The sequence below is a fragment of the Xenopus laevis genome, chromosome 4L (assembly GCF_017654675.1).
Source record: "Xenopus laevis strain J_2021 chromosome 4L, Xenopus_laevis_v10.1, whole genome shotgun sequence".
In the NCBI taxonomy this organism is placed as follows: domain Eukaryota; kingdom Metazoa; phylum Chordata; class Amphibia; order Anura; family Pipidae; genus Xenopus; species Xenopus laevis.
This window is the reverse complement of record NC_054377.1, coordinates 85,513,757-85,532,698: the sequence shown is the minus strand read 5'-3', so window position 1 is coordinate 85,532,698 and position 18,942 is coordinate 85,513,757. Positions and strand designations below refer to the sequence as shown.

At 38.4% G+C, this 18,942-nt stretch overlaps 1 protein-coding gene across 1 annotated transcript; it reads left to right on the top strand.

The window, feature by feature from the left end:
- Positions 1–12,368: 12,368 nt before the first annotated feature.
- Positions 12,369–18,942, top strand: selenop2l.L (selenoprotein P2-like L homeolog). The gene is made up of 4 exons (NM_001348999.1): positions 12,369–12,635; positions 14,066–14,278; positions 14,964–15,105; positions 18,589–18,942. Exons 1-4 carry the CDS (start codon positions 12,430–12,432, stop codon positions 18,832–18,834), a joined length of 807 nt encoding a protein of 268 aa, NP_001335928.1. The 5' UTR covers positions 12,369–12,429; the 3' UTR covers positions 18,835–18,942.

Here is an 18,942-nt window from a genome sequence, read left to right as displayed (position 1 = left end):
AAACTATTTCATGCCTCTTCAAAAACACATGGGTCATTAAATATGTCCTCGCATTTATAGGAAATGGCCATAAAGTGAATAAGAGGAGAAAAGGCAGTTTGGGCACACTTTTCCCACAAACTGAAATACATTGTGGTCCACTTGAAAATTCTAAATGTTCTTTATGATGTATGTATTAATAAGATATTTTAACATCAGAAGTTTACCATTACATCCTATTGGCTCCTACTCGAAGAATATAAAAGTGACTGCAACATCCTTAGCTTATAGCAGCCTGTGTATGGGCACCTTTAGAACTGACAGATGGACACTGCCTTGACGTGGAGCGTAAGCTTATGCATACTTTGTACAAACCATGTAACTAAATGTGTCTCTTCACTAAATGTAAACAAGATTAAGTTCTAGTTGGAATGTGTGCAAAATTAAATTCTAGTTTTCTATTAATGCTATATAAACAGCAGCCTGCCAGAAAGCATTTCTCTCCTAAAGTGCAGGCACAAGTCACATGACCAGGGGCAGCTGGGAAATTGACAAAATGTCTAGCCCCATGTCAGATTTCAAAATTTAATATGAAAAAATCCCATTGCTCTTTTGAGAAATGGATTTCAGTGCAGAATTCTGCTGGATTAGCACTATTAACTGATGTGTTTTGAAAAAAACATGTTTTCCGATGACAGCATCCCTTTAAGTAGGAGAAATAACAGCCTGCCAGAAAGTAGTTCCATCCTAAAGTGCAGGCACAATTCACATAACTGGGGCAGCTGGGAAACTGACAATATGTCTAGCCCCATGTCAGATTTCCAAATTGAATATAAAAAAATCTGTTTGCTCTTTTGAGAATTGGATTTCAGTGCAGAAGTCTGCTGGAGCAGCACTATTTACTGATGCATTTGGAAAAAAAACATGTTTTCACATTACAGTATCCCTTTAAGGATAGTCCTGCAGTTAAGTAGGTGTTTAGAAGCTCAAAAAGTGGAATTGTTTATTTGGAAGATAAATAGATAAATAAATAAATAAAGAGAAAAGCAGATATTGTCTTTCTCCCATGCAACTAAATGTGTCTTTTCACTGTTCTGTTTCACCTATTTTTTGTCTGCAATTCCACCAACTTTGAGGGCAGAGACACACGAGACACAGTTTCTAATCTCCCTAAAAGCCTTCCTGACAACTTTAATCTTAATCGCCACGGGATGGCACTCAGAGCGATTCGTTTTCCGAAATCCGAAATCCTCGTCAGGCAACTTCGGAAAACGAAGCAATCCGAGTACCATACCAACGGCAAAGGCTTTTCAGGGAGATTGGTCGCTCGAAGAAGAGAGCGTTTTAAAGTATTGCAAATATAAAATACTGTTGCCCTGCATTGGTAAAAGTTTTTGTAAAAAGTATTTGCTTTAGTAAAGACTATTATAGTTTATATAAATAGACTGCTGTTTAGCCATGGAGGCAGCCATTCACACATACGGAAGCCAATCCTGACCTTTTGTCTACTGTGCATTTTTCAGCTCAGAAAAGTTACAGCTTGCTGTTGGTTTACCTTTAAGTTAACTTTCAGTAGGTTATAAAATGGTTAATTCCAAACAACTATTCAAACTGGTCTTCATTTTTTCTTTTTAATAGTTTTTGAATGATTTGCCTCCTTCTTCTGACTCTTTCCAGCTTTCCAATGGGGGTCACTGACTCCATCTAAAAAACAAATGCTCTGTAAGGCTACAAATGTATAGCTATTGCTACTTTGTATTACTCATATTTCTATTTTGGCCTCTCCTATTCAGGGGAAATGTGGGCCCCAGCAACCAGATTGCTGAAATTGCAAACTGAAGAGCTGCTGAATAAAAAGCAAAGTAGCTCACAAATAATAAAAAATTAAAACCAACTGCAGATTGTGTCAGAATATCACTCTCTACTTCATACTAAAAATTGATTTGAAGGTGAACAAGCCCTTGAACAAGTCCCTGGTCATCCAAATACATCATTCCAACAGCTAAGCATACCACAATTTGGCAAACCTTAGAAACATGATTATGTTGTTCCCTAAAACTTTTTACATTTGAATGTGGCTCACTAGCTCAAAAGGCTGGGGACACTTGGTCTAGGGCATCTTACTGCAGCCCCTCTGGCAGTTGCCCTAATCTAGATTGCTGGTCTGGGCCTGGCCATGTGACTGTAGACAATTCCATATGCTTGTGTATGTTACAACTACTTTATTCCAATTCTCAGTACAAATTCAATTATACCTATGCTGACTTTATATGCTCACTTAAGGGGGTTGATCGGCATTAAGTTAACTTTTAGTATGATGTAGAAAGTGATACTCTGAGACAATTTTCATTTGCTTGTCATTATTTGTGTTTTTTGAGTTATTTAGCCTTTTGTTATACAGTTTGCAGTTTCAGAAATCTGGTTGCTAGGATCCAAATTACATTGATTTGAATAAGAGACTGGAATGTGAATAGAAGAGGCATTAGTTTTTTAGATGGGGTCAATGACCCCCATTTGAAAACTGGAAAGAGTCAGAAGAAAAAGGCAAATGATTAAAAAGTATATAAAAAAAATAATGAAGAGCAGTTGCTTAGAATTGACCATTCTATAACATACTAAGGGGCACATTTACTTAGCTCGAGTGAAGGATTAGAAGGAAAAAAAACTTCGAATTTCAAAGTTTTTTTTTGGCTACTTCGACTTCGACTCGAACGATTCAAACTAAAAATCGTTCGACTATTCGACCATTCAATAGTCGAAGTACTGTCTCTTTAAAAAAAACTTTGACCACCTACTTCGCCACCTAAAACCTACCGAGCACCAATGTTAGCCGATGGGGAAGGTCCCCATAGGCTTTCCTAGCAATTTGTGATCGAAGGAAAATCGTTCGTTCGATGAATTAAAATCCTTTGACTCGAAGGATTTAATCGTTCGATCAAACAATTTTTCTGAATTGTGGTAAATCCTTCGACTTCGATATTCAAAGTCAAAGGATTTAACTTTGATGGTCTAATATCGAGGGTTAATTAACCCTCGATATTCGACCCATAGTAATGTGTAAAGTTTACATGAAGGTGAACCACCCCTTAATAATATTAATTTATGTATATAGTACATACCAACAATGAAAAGAACTGGAAGTGAAAAATGTAACAATGCCTAATGCAAATTCAATTAAAATATTGTAAGCTATGGAAAGATGCTATTTATATATGTACAAATGTGGCTACCCCATCTATCACTGGCTATAAAGCAAGCTGTACTTGAAGCAAATGATTTAGTTTATATTTACCTAGAGGTCAAGCTTCACGTGTTTCCTACCATTCAAACAGCCTTCTCATATAACTAGATAGAAGCCGGCATTTGACGCCACCCGCGAGGAAGAGTGCGAGGTCCACCCCAACCCGCAGGTATCGGGCCGGCTGAACATCACTGATAGGAACTAATGCATGGACACTGCCTTGACTAGGTGCGTAAGCTTGTGCATACTTTGTACAAACCATGTAACTAAATGTAGACGAGATTAAGTTAGTATTTGAATGTTAAAATTCAATTCTCGTTTTCGCTTAATGCTATATAATGGAGTGCCGGGGTAATGTGTATAGTAAATTAAACAGGCCACACCTTTGGGCAAGGTTTTCGTGTCCTAATAAATTTTTCAATTTTTTTTAATATAATTGCTTCTTTATTACTGGAGGTCCTCACATCTCTTGGATATAGTGTTTTGGATTTGCACCTCGGGACTGGGGTGAACTGTATGTAAATCCTCTGCAATCAATTTAATTTAAAAAACATTTTTGTATTTCTTGATTTATCAACTATTTTTTGAGTGGTACCGTTTATACTTTCTTTTATGTGGCATCAGCACAAACCCTGTTCATTATACACACCTTTGGGCACCCAACTGATTTTAATTGCAATTTGGGGACGAGCCTCATTTTTGTTTTGTATATTTAATATGGGAAGGTGGCTCTCTCCTGTTGTGTTGCTTGGTCTCTCAACCCCACTCCTTTAAAGACACTCCTGCAGTTAAGAAGGTCTTTATAAGTTTAAAAGGCTGAATTGTTTCTTTTGAAGAGGTCATGGCAAATAAAGAGAAAAGCAGGAATTGTCTTTCTCCCCCAAGGAAAATACTCTCTTTTTTCACTTAATTAGGTACTGATGTATGGAAACAAGAGCTTCAGCTTATGCATACTTTGTACAAACCATGCAGCTAAATGCGTCACTTTTTTTACTTGGGGGCTGATTTATCAAAGGTCAAATGTAGAGGTTTTTTTTACCTCGAATGGCCAAAGTGGGGATGTTCACGCTGGAGGGGTGATATGATAACTATGTATAAATATATAAGGGGATCATATAATAATCTCTCTAATGCTTTATTGACCAGTAGGTCTTTCCAACTGACACAAGGTCACCCATTCCGATTATAAGAAAGGAGGTTCTGCCTAAATATTCAGAAGGGGTTTTTTACAGTGAGAGCTGTGAAGATGTGGAATTCTCTCCCTGAATCAGTTGTACAGGCTGATACATTAGATAGCTTTAAGAAGGGGTCAGGTTGCTTTTTAGCAAGTGAGGCAATACAGGGTTATGGGAGATAGCTCATAGTACAAGTTGATCCAGGGACTAGTCCCATTGCCATTTTGGAGTCAGGAAGGGAAATTGGAGAGGCTTCAGATGAGTTTTTTGCCTTCCTCTGGATCAACTGGCAGTTAGGCAGGTTGAACTTGATGGATGTGTGTCTTTCTTCAACCTTACTTACTATGTTACTATGACATTTGACTCAAATGGTATCTTATTTAAGAAAAGACTTGAATGTCTAAAATTCAAACGAATGTTACCATTGCGCTTTTAAGAGAGAGAGAGAGAGAGAGAGAGAGAGAGAGAGAGAGAGCCCAAACCAACATCTATTTTAAAAGGCATTTATTTTAAAGGGATGGGTGTGGGGGTGCTACAACCACATGGAAGCTTGGCCTGCAGCATAACTGCTAGACTTCAGGCAAGAATAATTGCAGCCTTTATTTGGCATGTCACATTGGGCTAGCAAGCTCATTTGTTACTGTTCATGTAAAAAATAAAAGTAATATTAATTAGTAATGTATTATATAGTGAATAAAGTATCCCCCCCCCCTTGTAAAATATAAGGAAATTATAAGTTACCGAGAAGTTCCATGACCTGTTTTTATACCACTCTGAGGTGACTTCTAATATCTTCATATTTTGAAACAGGGGGTACTTTATTTATTATAATACACAAGTTTCAGTGAGTCATGTGACAGAAATGACATCACTAAGCTCTTATAACAGCATCACTAAGCACCGTTTATAAGGATATAATTTACAGGATATTCATGGCTCTTGTGTATTATAATACTGTATATACAGTAAATACTATATATAGTTACTGACTCATACAGTGATCTTACTGCAAAGCCACATCGTTATGGAGTTAAACAACACAGGTCCCACATTGGCAATGTAAAGGTGAAACGAGTTTGTGGTTTTGAGATTTCAAATCTGTTTACAGAATACTTGCTAAATATTTAGGGTATTTGGTTTAGTAGAAATGTTTGCATAAAATCAATAATTTACAGTCTGTTATTCATAGCAGAAGGTTTTGCTAAACACATGTCATATAAGTTAACAAATGTAGTAATAGCCCTGAATATATTAGGGTCAGAAATGTCAGTTACAGTTTAACTCCAAGCAAACCAAAGTAACCATTGTAGCAAAAAAGTTGTCCTTTTGATTTAGGATTCATCTGAATCGTAAAAACAAGGTTGAAAATTTAATATAAGCTACAGCATACTGAAATAAGAATATTTCTAAATATAATCAATTAAATATTCTGAACCATTTCTGAAAATAATCAAGTTTATCTTCACTCTCCCTTTCTCAGCATCTGTTTCTCTTCATTTTCTTCATGCAGGAGATGGGTGTCAGATATTCATTGACAGTTAGATCCAATATATCTTATAGGAGGGCTACTTTTGGCAAGAAGATGTATTAGAGCTCACTCTATTAAATTTACCAGACATTATGGGGCAAATTCACTAAGATTCGAAGTTGCGCCAGGCGCAACTTCGCCGCACTTCGCCAGGCGTAGTTTCGCCAGCGCTCCGCAAATTCACTAAAATCCGAAGTTGCGCACAGGGTTAGCGTAAGTTTGCGAAGTTGCGCTAGCGTTGATTCGCCAAGCGAAGCGAAGTTTCGCTAGCACTACAAATGCCTAGAAAACCTTCAAAACATCAAATAAAAATTTTATTTTGCCCTACACATGTGCCCACTGTATAGGTAAGTTGCCATGAGTCAGGAAATGTAGGGGGTAAGGAGGGGAGCCCCAAAAAATTTTTCGATCTTTTTCAGCCAATTACCCATAATGTAGAAAACACGCCAGTGTTTTTTGGGACTTAGAAAAAAATTTGACTTTTTTTTAAGCAATCCCTATCTACTCTATTGCGCTTCGCCTGGTCTGAGGTGGCGAAGGAAGTCTAGTGTAAAAGGTAGTGTTCAGTACACTGCGCACGTTAGTGAATTTGCGTAGTTACGTCCGTAGCGAAAATTCGCCAGGCATAAGGGTGCGAAGTAACACTAGCGAATCTACGCCACCGTTTGTTAGTGAATTTGCGAAGTAACGAAAATGCCCAACGCTAGCGAATTGACGCTAGCGTTCGGCGCTTCGGCGCTTAGTGAATTTGCCCCTATGTCTCTCTACATGCAGGATTTGTGCACCCGCCAGTTCAATTTAAATTACCTTTTATGCCTGTTACCTCTGATTTAGACATCTACAAAAACTACATTTCCTTTTATGGTGAGGCTTCTGTTTTTATGTGATAGAGTGTTTTAAAAATTAAGTGGCTAAGAGTACTCAGAAATTCAAATAATGTTTTCCAAAAGTATGTGCATTAATTATTGAAGAGTTTTCAGAACCAAAAAGAACTGATCTGTTGGTAGAACTAGGCAGCATCATTTGAAGGCAGCGCCACAAGCTTGAAACTTGACAAGAATATTTGGAGCAGACAACACATGCTTTTAAGCCCGCACAGCAAACTCAATGACTGTAAACATAATAGTTCACATTTCTCAAGGGCTTGTTTATAGAGATCATGATGTTCAAATAAAGGAATTAGATCTTGAATGGGGGGTACACCTTGTCTCACCCACTAGTAGGGAGGAGTTTGGATGGAAAGTCCAAGGGTCCTCATCAACAAATATGAGAAAGCTCTTCACAAACGTTGGTTCCAGTAACAAGGCAACAGAGATACATACTACAAGTAAGAGGTGGGTAAGAACATAAGTGTCTGATTACACTCCAGCTATGCATTTAGGAATCCAAATAGTTATACAATTAAGTTGTAGAAAATGATACAATGTCACAAGGAGTTGGGAGTGATTGAATTTACATTTGTTCTTTTAGCAATTAGAAGGTGACTGTACAAATATTATTAGTACTAATATTAATATAACAGTCTAATAATAGTAAAGAAAACAAAAAATGGTTTATCATCAGAGAATGATCCGCACTCACAGGGCTTAGAAGAAATCACAGTTCTTATACAGATATACAGTACAGTAATGCTTTACTGCTTATTTAACAAGGAATACACGGGTAACATGCTGTCATGAAAGAACATCGCAATGGTGTGTTTTTCTGTGATTGTGTGAATATTTATGTAAAATCTCAAATGGGTTAATCATGATAGCGTTGTCACAGAAAGCTAGTGTTAACACAAACATTTAGGCAAGCTGAGAAATCAAGACTGGAATAATATTATAGAAAAAGCTTGGTTAAATGCTGAAGATACAATTACCATTGTGTTCTATGGTATTTCAGGAGGTTTTAGATGGTGTAAGTTTAATTTTTAAATTTTGAGAGTTTTTTTTTTTTAGATTTTGCAGAAAACCCATATCACCTACTTGACAATAACAAAGGGGAAATCTAAGTAAAATGTCAGCACTTATGGTGCAGAATCTACCATTTTGAGGTTTCTCTTACCTTTTGGTCTTATTTATGTCATAAATTACTCTCAATGCAAGAGCCCATGGGCTGTTGGCTCCTCTGCTGTCAGCCTGCATTTCTTCTGCAGGCGGAGAGAAGCAGATCTGCTTTCTTTTGCATCTGCATTGAAAAGTATGCCTGCAGAAAAAACACAGGCTGAGAGCTTTGTAGCCAGTGTTCCCTCTAATTCCTTCTTGGCTATGTGTGCAAAATAATTCTCTTAAACCGGTTTGCGCATTTTGTAAAATCTCTGTGCACAGGCTAGAATAAATTAAAAAATTTTGTTATTTGTTCATTTATTATGTGCGCTGGCCTCAAAATGTGTGTGTGCATGCACAAGCGCACACCTTAGAGGGAACATTGAGCAGAGCCAACACTCTGTGTCCCCTTAGGGCCATGTCACGGCAGGCCTGTTAGTGCACAGACAGGGTGGATTTTGGCCACAGAAATGCAAAAGTATGCAATTTCACAAAAAAAATCACCCTATCTGTAATGTTCGTTGATTCTATGCCTGTCAGTGCAGATTGAACTTAAGCAGATCAGCAATTTGCTGATTGCAACCTCTTATTGCATTTTGTACAGTGTCAGGATACCAGGAAAACTCCCGGTGGGCCCATGTGTCAGTGGCCCTCATGCTGATAAACATTTGGCCTATTTCATGAACATTCCCTATTTCTATGAGAATAAAGTGGCAAAATAGATTGAATAATACATTGTAATATGGGAGAATAGGAGAATAGAGGTTGAGTGAGGAGAGGAGAGGAAGAATAATAGTACTGAGAGTGGGCTCCTGATCTTAGTTTTTTGGGTGGGCCCCTGGTCTAAGGTTTTTGGGTGGGCCACTGGTGTCCCAGTCCGCCACTGACTTTGTACACTGCATGAATCATTGTAAATTAGGCCTTATATCTTAAAATCAGCAACAATATGGGTTAAGCCTGTATGTCTATTTAATGGGAAATCACAGACATACGAGGGAAAGGGCGTTCTGATTGTACATGCTTAGCTTATAGCTAAAAAACAAATAGTATAAGACAACAGGTTTTTAAGTCGTGAAATGCTGATCAGTATTTTGCGGTATGACTCTATAGTCCACATCCATACCTAAATTATGATGTAGTTATCGGTAAGGCCTGGGGCACAGATTTATAAATGGATTGTTTAAGGCAGTGATCCCCAACCAGTAGCTCATGAGCAACATGTTGCTCTCCAACCCCTTGGATGTTGCTCCCAGTGGTCTCAAAGCAGGTGATTATTTTTGAGTTCTAGGCTTGGAGGCAAGTTTAGGTTTTATAAAAACCAGGTGTACTGCCAAACAGAGCCCCAATGTAGGCTGACAATCCATAAAGGTGCTACCAAATGGCCAATCACAGCACTTATTTGGCACCCCAAGAACATTTTTCACGCTAGTGTTGCTCCCCAAATCCTTTTACTTCTGAATGTTGCTCACGGCTTCAAAAGGTTGGGGATCCCTGGTTTAAGGGAACAAAAACAAGACTTAAACAGAATCTGTCATGGGAAAACATGTTTTTTGCAAAATGCATCAGTTAATATTGCTACTCTAGCAGAATTGTGCACTGAAATCTCTTTTTCAAAAGAGCAAACAGATTTTTGCCCATAGTAACCAAGCAGCAATCTGTCACCTACAAGTTATAAAACAAAAGCAAAGACCTCATTGGTTGTTATGGATAAAATTACCAGTGATGTTTGTATCCCATGTTAAAAATATGCCTGTAAAAAAAGCTTCATCTCTCTGAAATAACACACTTTCTAAATATAATCAATAAAACATTCTGTATTGATTGAAAAACATTCAAGTGATTTTTCAGTATCTTACTCTCCTCACTCTACATGCTGAGGTCTGGGTCAGCATTTTATTGACAGGTGAGTCTAATTTATCTTTAAGGGCAGTGGCCGACGGGGAGATTTGTCACCCGTGAATATTTATGTGTGACTGCTGGCGACAAATGTCCTGAAAATGTATCTCTATTGGAAATAACTGAAATTGATGGCGGTAAAATCAACATATCATGAAGCTTCAATAAGTGCAATTCTCTAGACATTTGACGCCCGCAGTCGCAAATAAATAATCGCTGGCGACAAATATCCCTGTCGGCCACTGACCTTGGGAGGGGGGCTCCCTTTCTTAGCAGATATCTTTAGATCTCAAATAACCAACTCAAGCACAAACAAAAGCTAACAAAATAATTGACCCCTGCATGCAACGAAACAGGATTTCCATCAGAGCTGGTTATTTTGAAAAAGTGAGCTCTGATACTTCTTATAGACAAGGGTGCAAAACGAATCTACCTCCTTCATGAAGAGAGAGAATGAAGGGAGACAGGTTGCTCAGAGGGGGTGAATGAAGAGTAACTTTATTATTTCATAAATAGTACAGAATTTTAATTATAATTTAAAAAAATTTGTATTTAAAAAAGATGAAGCACATTTCAATTTTTGTGATAGATCCCCATTTAGTCTCTATTTACTATTTGCTGCAGTGCAAATTAAGTGAATATTAGCAAGTGGGTAATTTATGGTGGATTCAGGCATTTCTTTGCCAGCTCAAATACACTGTGGAAAAACTGCCCCATATGCCATGAGCCTCAATTAACTTGTACAGTAAAGGATATACTTACTGTATATAGTAAGCACTCGTAAATAATGGTACATTTACTTATATAACTCCAGAAGTAAAGAGACCTAAAATATGTTAAATACAGTGAGAAGCAGTGGGAATGCTAGCCCCAAGTAAATAAAATACAATGAAAGTCAATGATTTCTCACACCCCAGACCCCCTTACCCTTCCAAAAAGCAGGTTTCCTAAAAGGTGGAGAAGATTTCAGCAGTGTAGAGATTAAAACAAATTCAGATATAATTTACATTGCTAAAAGTGCTCCCATGACCCACCTAGTGGTAGACATAAGAATTTATTATAGAGCTTGCAACTTGAGTATGAGAACCAATAGATTATCTGAAAGCAGTTAATTTTGTGAAATGCTCTCTCTGAAATCACAGGATCAGACACAATGCAATGAGTTGGCTGTCTACACAACAATATTACAACTAAAAATAAATGTGTTGGACAAGAACAACAATTTAAATGGTAAAGTGAATTATTTGCAATGTAAACAGTGTAATTTAGAAATAAAAAGTACTCCATAAAAATCATGATAGAATCCCTTTAATGATGTGCCCATACTACAGCTTGATAGAGCAGTAACCAGAATTACTTAGACTTATATATTCATATAAGATTCTGTATGAAATCAATCATTTAGAGAAGGCTATTAATATATGCAGTGGCACAACTACCGGGGGAGCAGGGGGTGCAATTGGGCCAGGGCCCTCAGGGCCCCCCGGCAGTAACGCTGGCTGGAGTCGGCTGGAGCGCCGCACGGAAGAGGGTGGGGGGCGGGGCCCGGCTGCATGGCCCGCACCAGGGCCCGCCCCCACCTAGTTCCGTCACTGAATATATGTACTTGTTAGACTACACGTGCCCATAAATAGCTGAAATTCTAAGCAGTGGCTTGGGACAAACAACTAGCTTTGCCTGACCTTATATACAACAGGTATTGTAAGTTATTATAAAAAAAATATGTTGTTTTGTTTATTTACTTTTGTGGACCAGTGGTTACCACTATTCGAGGTCCTCTGCACTCAACCCATTATCAATATGCTAAGGACATTAAAACATTTTGTTCATTAAGCTACCAAAATACCTTCAGCTTTACACAAAACAGGAATTGTTTGTCCATATATCACAATATATTCAAGCTGACCAACTATGTCAAAGTCATCCCTTGTCTGGCCAATCCAACACTGACTTTTATCTGATTCAATATGAATTGTACTCCTTCAGCATACATTTTACACAGGGCCTGTGTTTTACCTGACGTAGTTGGCCAGCTTGAGTATATTGCAATATATGGACAAACAGTCTCTATTTTGTTTGAAGGGGAGGGCATTTTTTGGTAGCTTAATGCACAAATATTGATAATATGTGAGTGCAAAAGATTTCTCTTAGGAGCCTGTAAAGCTTTCTCTCTAAGAACGGATTATTACCTATATTTACCCGCTTTCCTTGATTTATGTCCTTAGATACTTGGGTGCCCACCAGGTTTAGCAGGATGTTGTAGCATGTTTTTTAAGGCTAGCAAACTGCTGATTTTGGAGAAGTGATCACATAGCATTACCTTGTATAGAATTAAATTCCTTCCTAATAGGACTGGTGCCCAATGAACCTGCTGAACTACTGTGTAAGATGGAATAAAAAGAGATGGATGGATGGAGAAAAAAAGAGAAATGATCTGCCCAAATGAGGAACCTTTATATGGACCATCATAATTAACTGTACACACACTGTTTTTCTCATTTTATGTGCTGGGGGTAAAACTGAAAGTTTATGTAGTTACTGACTGATTTTTATTTTGGCAGGTTTTAAGGGGCCTTTAGGATGCATAAATCAGTTCTTATGATAAGTGCCCTAATGGGGTTACTGGGTCTGGTATCCTCCTCTGAGCAGACCAATTCATCAATTTGCAAGCCATCTCCAAAATGGAGTATAGACGGTGAGGTGCCAATGGCTGAGGCACTTGGAAATGTGACAGTGGTGGCTCTTCTTCAAGCTAGCTGTGGCTTTTGCCTCATACAGGCTGCCAGGTGAGTTGGCAGATGTATGATTATATTTTGAGTTAAATTGCAGTTCTCTTATGGTAAGAGGAAGAGGCATCAGAAACAGACTGTGAGCATTGCATTCTTTGTACACTAATTGAAGTTAAAACACCACAATGAAAAATTCAGATAATTGTCCAGATGAAGAGTTATTGATATCTGTGTCAGGCTCTAATCATGAGTCCCATTCACTCTCACATTCACCAATCCTGGCCATCCCCATACCACAGTAAAAAGGCACCACAGGCATGAGCACTAATGCAGTAAAAACACTTTTGGCCAAAGAATTATTAAGCTTGCCATCACTTCAAGTACTGTATATTTTTTATAGCAGGTACCTACTCTAACCTTAATTGCACTTAATTTTATAATTTGTCTGCATTTATAAAGTACAAATAGGAGCCATATGGTTTAATCCCCTAGTAAAAAAAAATAAAAAAAACATTGGTGACCAGGATCCCCTCCCCTACACAAGTAAAAAAACATTGCTGGCCAGTGCCCCCTACATAAGTTAAAAATAAGCATTTATCAGTGTCCCCTACACAAGTTAAAAAAACATTGCAGACAAGGGCCCTCTACACACATTAAAAAAACATTTGTGATCAGGGACCCCATAAATTTTTAAAAAAAACATTGGTGGCCAGGGTGTTGGTGCTGCAGTCAGTGGTGTAACTTGATGTTAATGGGCCCCACAGCAAATTCAATTTAGGGCCCAAAACATTGGTAACCTGACCTATTCTACCAAGATATATTAAAAATGCTCATTAATTGCCCTCTTCACTTCTGCCCCCCCTGCAACCACAGGGTCTGCTTCCTCTATAGAAGCACCCTAGGTTGCAATCATACCCTCACTCCTGATAAGCAGTTGGGGACATTTTCTTGTTTCTGCAGTTTTCTATTATAAAGCAACATCTTGAAAATAATTATAACAAAAAGCCCATTTAATGGACCAGGACACAAAATAAATCAACGTGTCTTCTGCCTGCACTACTGAAAAATCTTTTTATTCCTCCATCCAGTGAAATGATGCAAAGAAAAGCTTTCTGCAATTTTAACCTCCTTTCCTCTTAACTTAAGGAATGCAGTTGAGTTTTTTGGAAAAAATTCTGATGAATAAGGCATTTATATTGCACTACATCGCCACTGGCCTGGTAACTAGAAGTTTCTTGGGTCCCACAGCAAAATCATTTTAAGCTCACAAAATATGTTTTGTCTATATATTTTGAAACCATACATCAGTAATTGCTGGGCTCAGCCCCTTTTGATATGCCTTTGGATTTCACTATTACCCTCTACTGCCACCACCACCATAGGCAGCAGTAGAACAGTTCTGATTTCTGCTACAAAAACACGGATCTTCTAATGGAAAATTCTATTCATTAAAAGGACAATGAATTCTTTTTAATTGTATGTTTCAGAATGGGACCTCTTCGTGACAAGTTATACCTTCAGGGCATGACAGATATAAAGTACTTGATAGTGAATGACCAGAGTAAAACCTCAACAGATATGTTCCCTGAGTTGAAACGCTGGGCCCCAAAAGGAATACCAGTGTATCAGCAAACCCCAGGTCAAGAAGATGTCTGGGACTTACTGAATGGAAACAAGGACGACTTTCTAATCTATGACAGGTGAGTAGGACCTGAGATGGTGCTTGTTCCATGACTTGGAGTAATGCAAGTTTTTTTTTAAATATAAAAATGCCAGGTTGAATTTGAATTCAATTGATTTTTATGATAACGTTTTTATTACTAAATTACACTGTGTACATTGCAATTTCTTTTTGCCATTCAAAATTTTACTCTTGAACCAATAAATGTATTTCTTAGATATAATATTGGTATGTACACAGCCATTGTGCCTGGTTATATGCGTCAGTGTTAGCACTTCACTATGGAACTACTTTCAGATAGGCTATTGTTTCTCCTACTCAATGTAGCCATTAAGTGCCTGTTTACCACTAGGTGGGGCATCAGAGCATTTTAAGCAATGCAGGTGTCAGGGAGCTGTTGCCTGGTTATCCTCTCGTTGTTCTGTTGATCAACTGCTGGGGGGGAAGGGAGGGGGGTGATATCACTCCAACTTGCAGTGCATCAGTAACGAGTGACTGAAGTTTATCAGAGCTCAAGTCACATGACTGGGTGCACCTGGGAAACTAAGAACATGTTTAGCCCCATGTCAGATTTCAAAATCTGTTTTCAGATTTCAATGCAGACTTCTGCTGGAGGAGCACTATTAACTGATGTATTTTGTAAAAAAAAAAACATGTTTTCCCATGATATAATCCCTTTAATTAACACAAATATTTTTATACAGGTGTGGTCGTCTTACATTTCATATTCGTCTCCCTCTAAGTTTCCTTCATTTTCCATATGTGGAGGCTGCCATTAAGTTCACGTACAACGAGAGCTTCTGTGGTAACTGCAGCTTTACTTCCAACAGCACCCTGATGCCAATGGTAACTTGTTACATTGCTGTTCACTTTTACACAAGGTGTTTTTATTTATTTTTTACCTTCTGTCAGCATGGATTGAAAATAATATGTTAGTAGAAAAGGAACCAATAGCACACAGGACCAGTCCTGTGTGCTATTGGTTCCTTTTCTACTAAGAAGTTTGTGAGGTTGCCGAGCCTCTACCTTTGTGCACCAGGCATCTCTGTTTGAATCGAAGGGTGTGCGTAGTCCTACATTGTTGTATCCATTGAAAATAATATGGACAAATCCTCCATTCTTTTATCTGAGAAAATTTCCATAAGTCTATAACAATATGTTAGCCCTGTGCATCTCAAATCAGTTACCTATAGCTAGAGTCCTATGTGGGTCTGGTTGGTAGACTTGTGCCTGACCCAAAAACTCTATATGACCACCCTGTCCCTGCTACTCGACCATAACTGCACTGCCCGAACCATTGTTTGCAATTTGCACCCTGCCCTGCACTTTGTAAATAAGGCTTATTGTGTTTTAGCATCTGAAGTTTCCTGCCAGTTTTCCTTTACTTGGGGTGATGTTACAATATCACCATACTTACATATAACAAGATACTACAAATAGAAGTGACAGATGGGGGGAAAGATATTATACTGGTCAAGACTGCACACCTTCAATCCCCAAGGTCCTATTGGGGATAAAAACAAAATACAAAGAACAACTAGAAGGTGGTTTGCAAAACCAATATACCGTATATACTTGAGTATAAGCCGACCTGAGTATAAGCCGAGGTACCTAATTTTACCTACGAAAACTGGGAAAACTTATTGACTCTAGTATAAGCCTAGACACAACTACAGCCCTGTCTCCCAGGAGCGCACATTCTGCCAAAGTGACCCCCCCCAGCGATCAACCGGACTTCTTTGCAAAGTTGATGGTGACAGAGAATTGCCAAATGGATTACTGTGTGCATTGTCCCACTGTCCCACTACCATGTGCAGAGGGTGCTGTGTGATATTGCCATCATTGTTAATCTTTCGTATAACCAACAGAGGGCGCTGTGTGATATTGCCATCACTGTTAATCCTTCATATAACCAACAGAGGGTGCTGTGTGATATTGCAGTCACTGTTATTCTTTCATATAACCAACAGAGGGCGCACTGTTATTCTTTCATATAACCAACAGAGGGTGCTGTGTGATATTGCAGTCACTGTTTTTCTTTCATATAACCAACACATGGCACTGTGTGATATTGCAGTCACTGTTATTCTTTCATATAACCAACAGATGGCGCTGTGTGATATTGCAGTCACTGTTATTCTTTCATATAACCAACAGAGGGCGCTGTGTGATATTGCAGTCACTGTTATTCTTTCATATAACCAACAGAGGGCGCACTGTTATTCTTTCATATAACCAACAGAGGGCGCTGTGTGATATTGCAGTCACTGTGATTCTTTCATATAACCAACAGAGGGCGCTGTGTGATATTGCAGTCACTGTGATTCTTTCATATAACCAACAGAGGGCGCACTGTTATTCTTTCATATAACCAACAGAGGGCGCTGTGTGATATTGCAGTCTCTCCCCAAGTGAACTGTTGGTATAGGAATGATTAAAATTGACTGCAATATCAGCTACTGCCCGCTGACCTGAGTATAAGCCGAGGTAGACTTTTTCAGCACATTTTGGATGCTGAAAAACTCAGCTTATACTCGAGTATATACGGTATTTAAAAATACAATTTATTATATAATTACTAAAACACTGGCCGGCCAGGAAACACAATGAATAATTTATGAATAAATAGTAGTAAAAACAGTAATAAATACAATCCAGGTGGGTAATCACTTTTCCTGTAGGGAAAAATTCAATTGACTAATCCTTGGGGGCCGATTCACTAAACTCGAGTGAAGGATTCGAATGAAAAATACTTCGAATTTCGAAGTATTTTTTGGGTACTTCGACCATCGAATTGGTTAAATTCGTTCGAATTCGAACGATATCGAACGAATCGAAGTAAAAATCGTTCGACTATTCGACCATTCGATAGTCTAAGTACTTTCCCTTTAAAAAAAACTTCGACCCCCTACTTCGGCAGATAAAACCTACCGAAGTCAATGTTAGCCTATGGGGAAGGTCCCCATAGGTTTGCTAACCTTTTTTTGATCGAAGGATTTTCCTTCGATCGTTGGATTAAAATCGTTCGAATCGTTCGATTAGAAGGATTTAATCGTTCGATCGAACGAAAAATCCTTCGATCGATCGATCGCAGGATTAGCGCTAAATCCTTCGACTTCGATATTCGAAGTCGAAGGATTTCAATTCGAGGGTCGAATTTCGAAGTATTTTTAACTTCGAAATTCGACCCTTAATGAATCTGCCCCTTGGTGTTGGTATATGCTTGTAATTTTACAGGACAAGAGAATAGTTGTGAGATGTAGTTTAACAAGACAAAAAAGTTATTTCCCAGGAATTAGAGCTGGAATGTTTTTCCAATATGGTGAAGCAGTGGAGTGTGCAGAGTGCTTAGCTAGATACAGTTTATCAAACAGGCAGACTGATGGATGGCTGGATCTAGAGAGCAGATTATCAAAAGGGGGTATATTGGGGCGTCCCCCACTCCCTCCTCCTTGCCAGCTGCAAAGGCCCCCCAAAAAGAAGTTGCAATAATCTCACCAGATACACAGTTCCGGAATTTCTCAAGGGCACAGCCGGATTTGAACTCTTAGCAGCCTCAAGCCTGTTTCACGAATTTGCTTCTCTGCAGATGTCCTTTTCACAATGATCCAAGATGGCGCACCAAGGAATGATCCCACCTGCAACGCGTTTCGCCACACTAGGGCTTTCTCAAGCAGTTAAAGTGCTTGTTGTTACTCACTTTAAATACCCTAATCTTACACAGAACACAGACATATTCAGCATTAACTATTTCTTATGTAACCTTAATGTAATAAATATCTAAATGAAAAAGAATGAGGGTAGGAGGGTGATTTAGTCAAGCTGTTTGTTGACAGTGTCTTGAGATCTACTGAACACCAGCTAAAGGTCTACTGGTCAATCCTGATCTACTTTTTGGGCACCCCTGCTTTAGCCTATATATGAAAACAGTAGGAATCCTTGGAACAAAGTCACAATTTGCTGATCAAAAACTCTATGTCACACTGCTCATCAAAAAGTCTGTGCTACACTGCTGAGCAAGGGTAATTGCAACATTGGTCTGTAACTTGGATCTGATCAGCCGCTCAGCTCATGCTGTGAGTTTTCAGTACATTAAAAGGTATGGTATGTGAAAGGAGAACTTTGAAGCGAAACTTGTCCTTTTTCTCTGAATTCCTATTGTTTTTCTTACAAAAGAGGTGGAGCTTTGATCACAGTTAGTGGTCTGTGTATATATATATATATATATATATATATATATAGCACTCTAGAAAATGTACTTACAGGATGAGCAAGTTTTAGTTATTGCGAATAAACAAATGTTACTAAAAATCTGAATTTCTTTAACAGAATGAAACAGCTTTATTATCATTAAGTGACAACTCTTCATCTCCATTACCAAACAAGGATGGACCCGTCAATAAGGAACCAAGTAAGACTTTGGAAAAGAACAAAGACCATAAAAAATTGGACAGCGATCGTAGACCTCATGACCATTCCCAGCACCAACCTCTTAACAGCCATACACCTCAAGAGAACCAAAACTATCATCCAAGAAACCTTATTAAAACTGGGGCACAAAGACCAGAAAATTAGTAATTACAGGCAAAATATTATGTTAAATATTATGTGCGGCATAAAACAGCATATCTATTTTATGATAAAAAGGAGCATTTACTGAGATCCGTAACTTATATCACCATA

Bases quoted from the DNA above. Each gene is read 5' to 3' on its own strand.
- selenop2l.L (NM_001348999.1), top strand. From the start codon at position 12,430: ATGCATAAATCAGTTCTTATGATAAGTGCCCTAATGGGGTTACTGGGT. The intron at 12,636-14,065 runs GTGAGTTGGCAG...TGTATGTTTCAG, and splicing joins TGCCTCATACAGGCTGCCAG to AATGGGACCTCTTCGTGACA. The intron at 15,106-18,588 runs GTAACTTGTTAC...TTTCTTTAACAG, and splicing joins ACAGCACCCTGATGCCAATG to AATGAAACAGCTTTATTATC.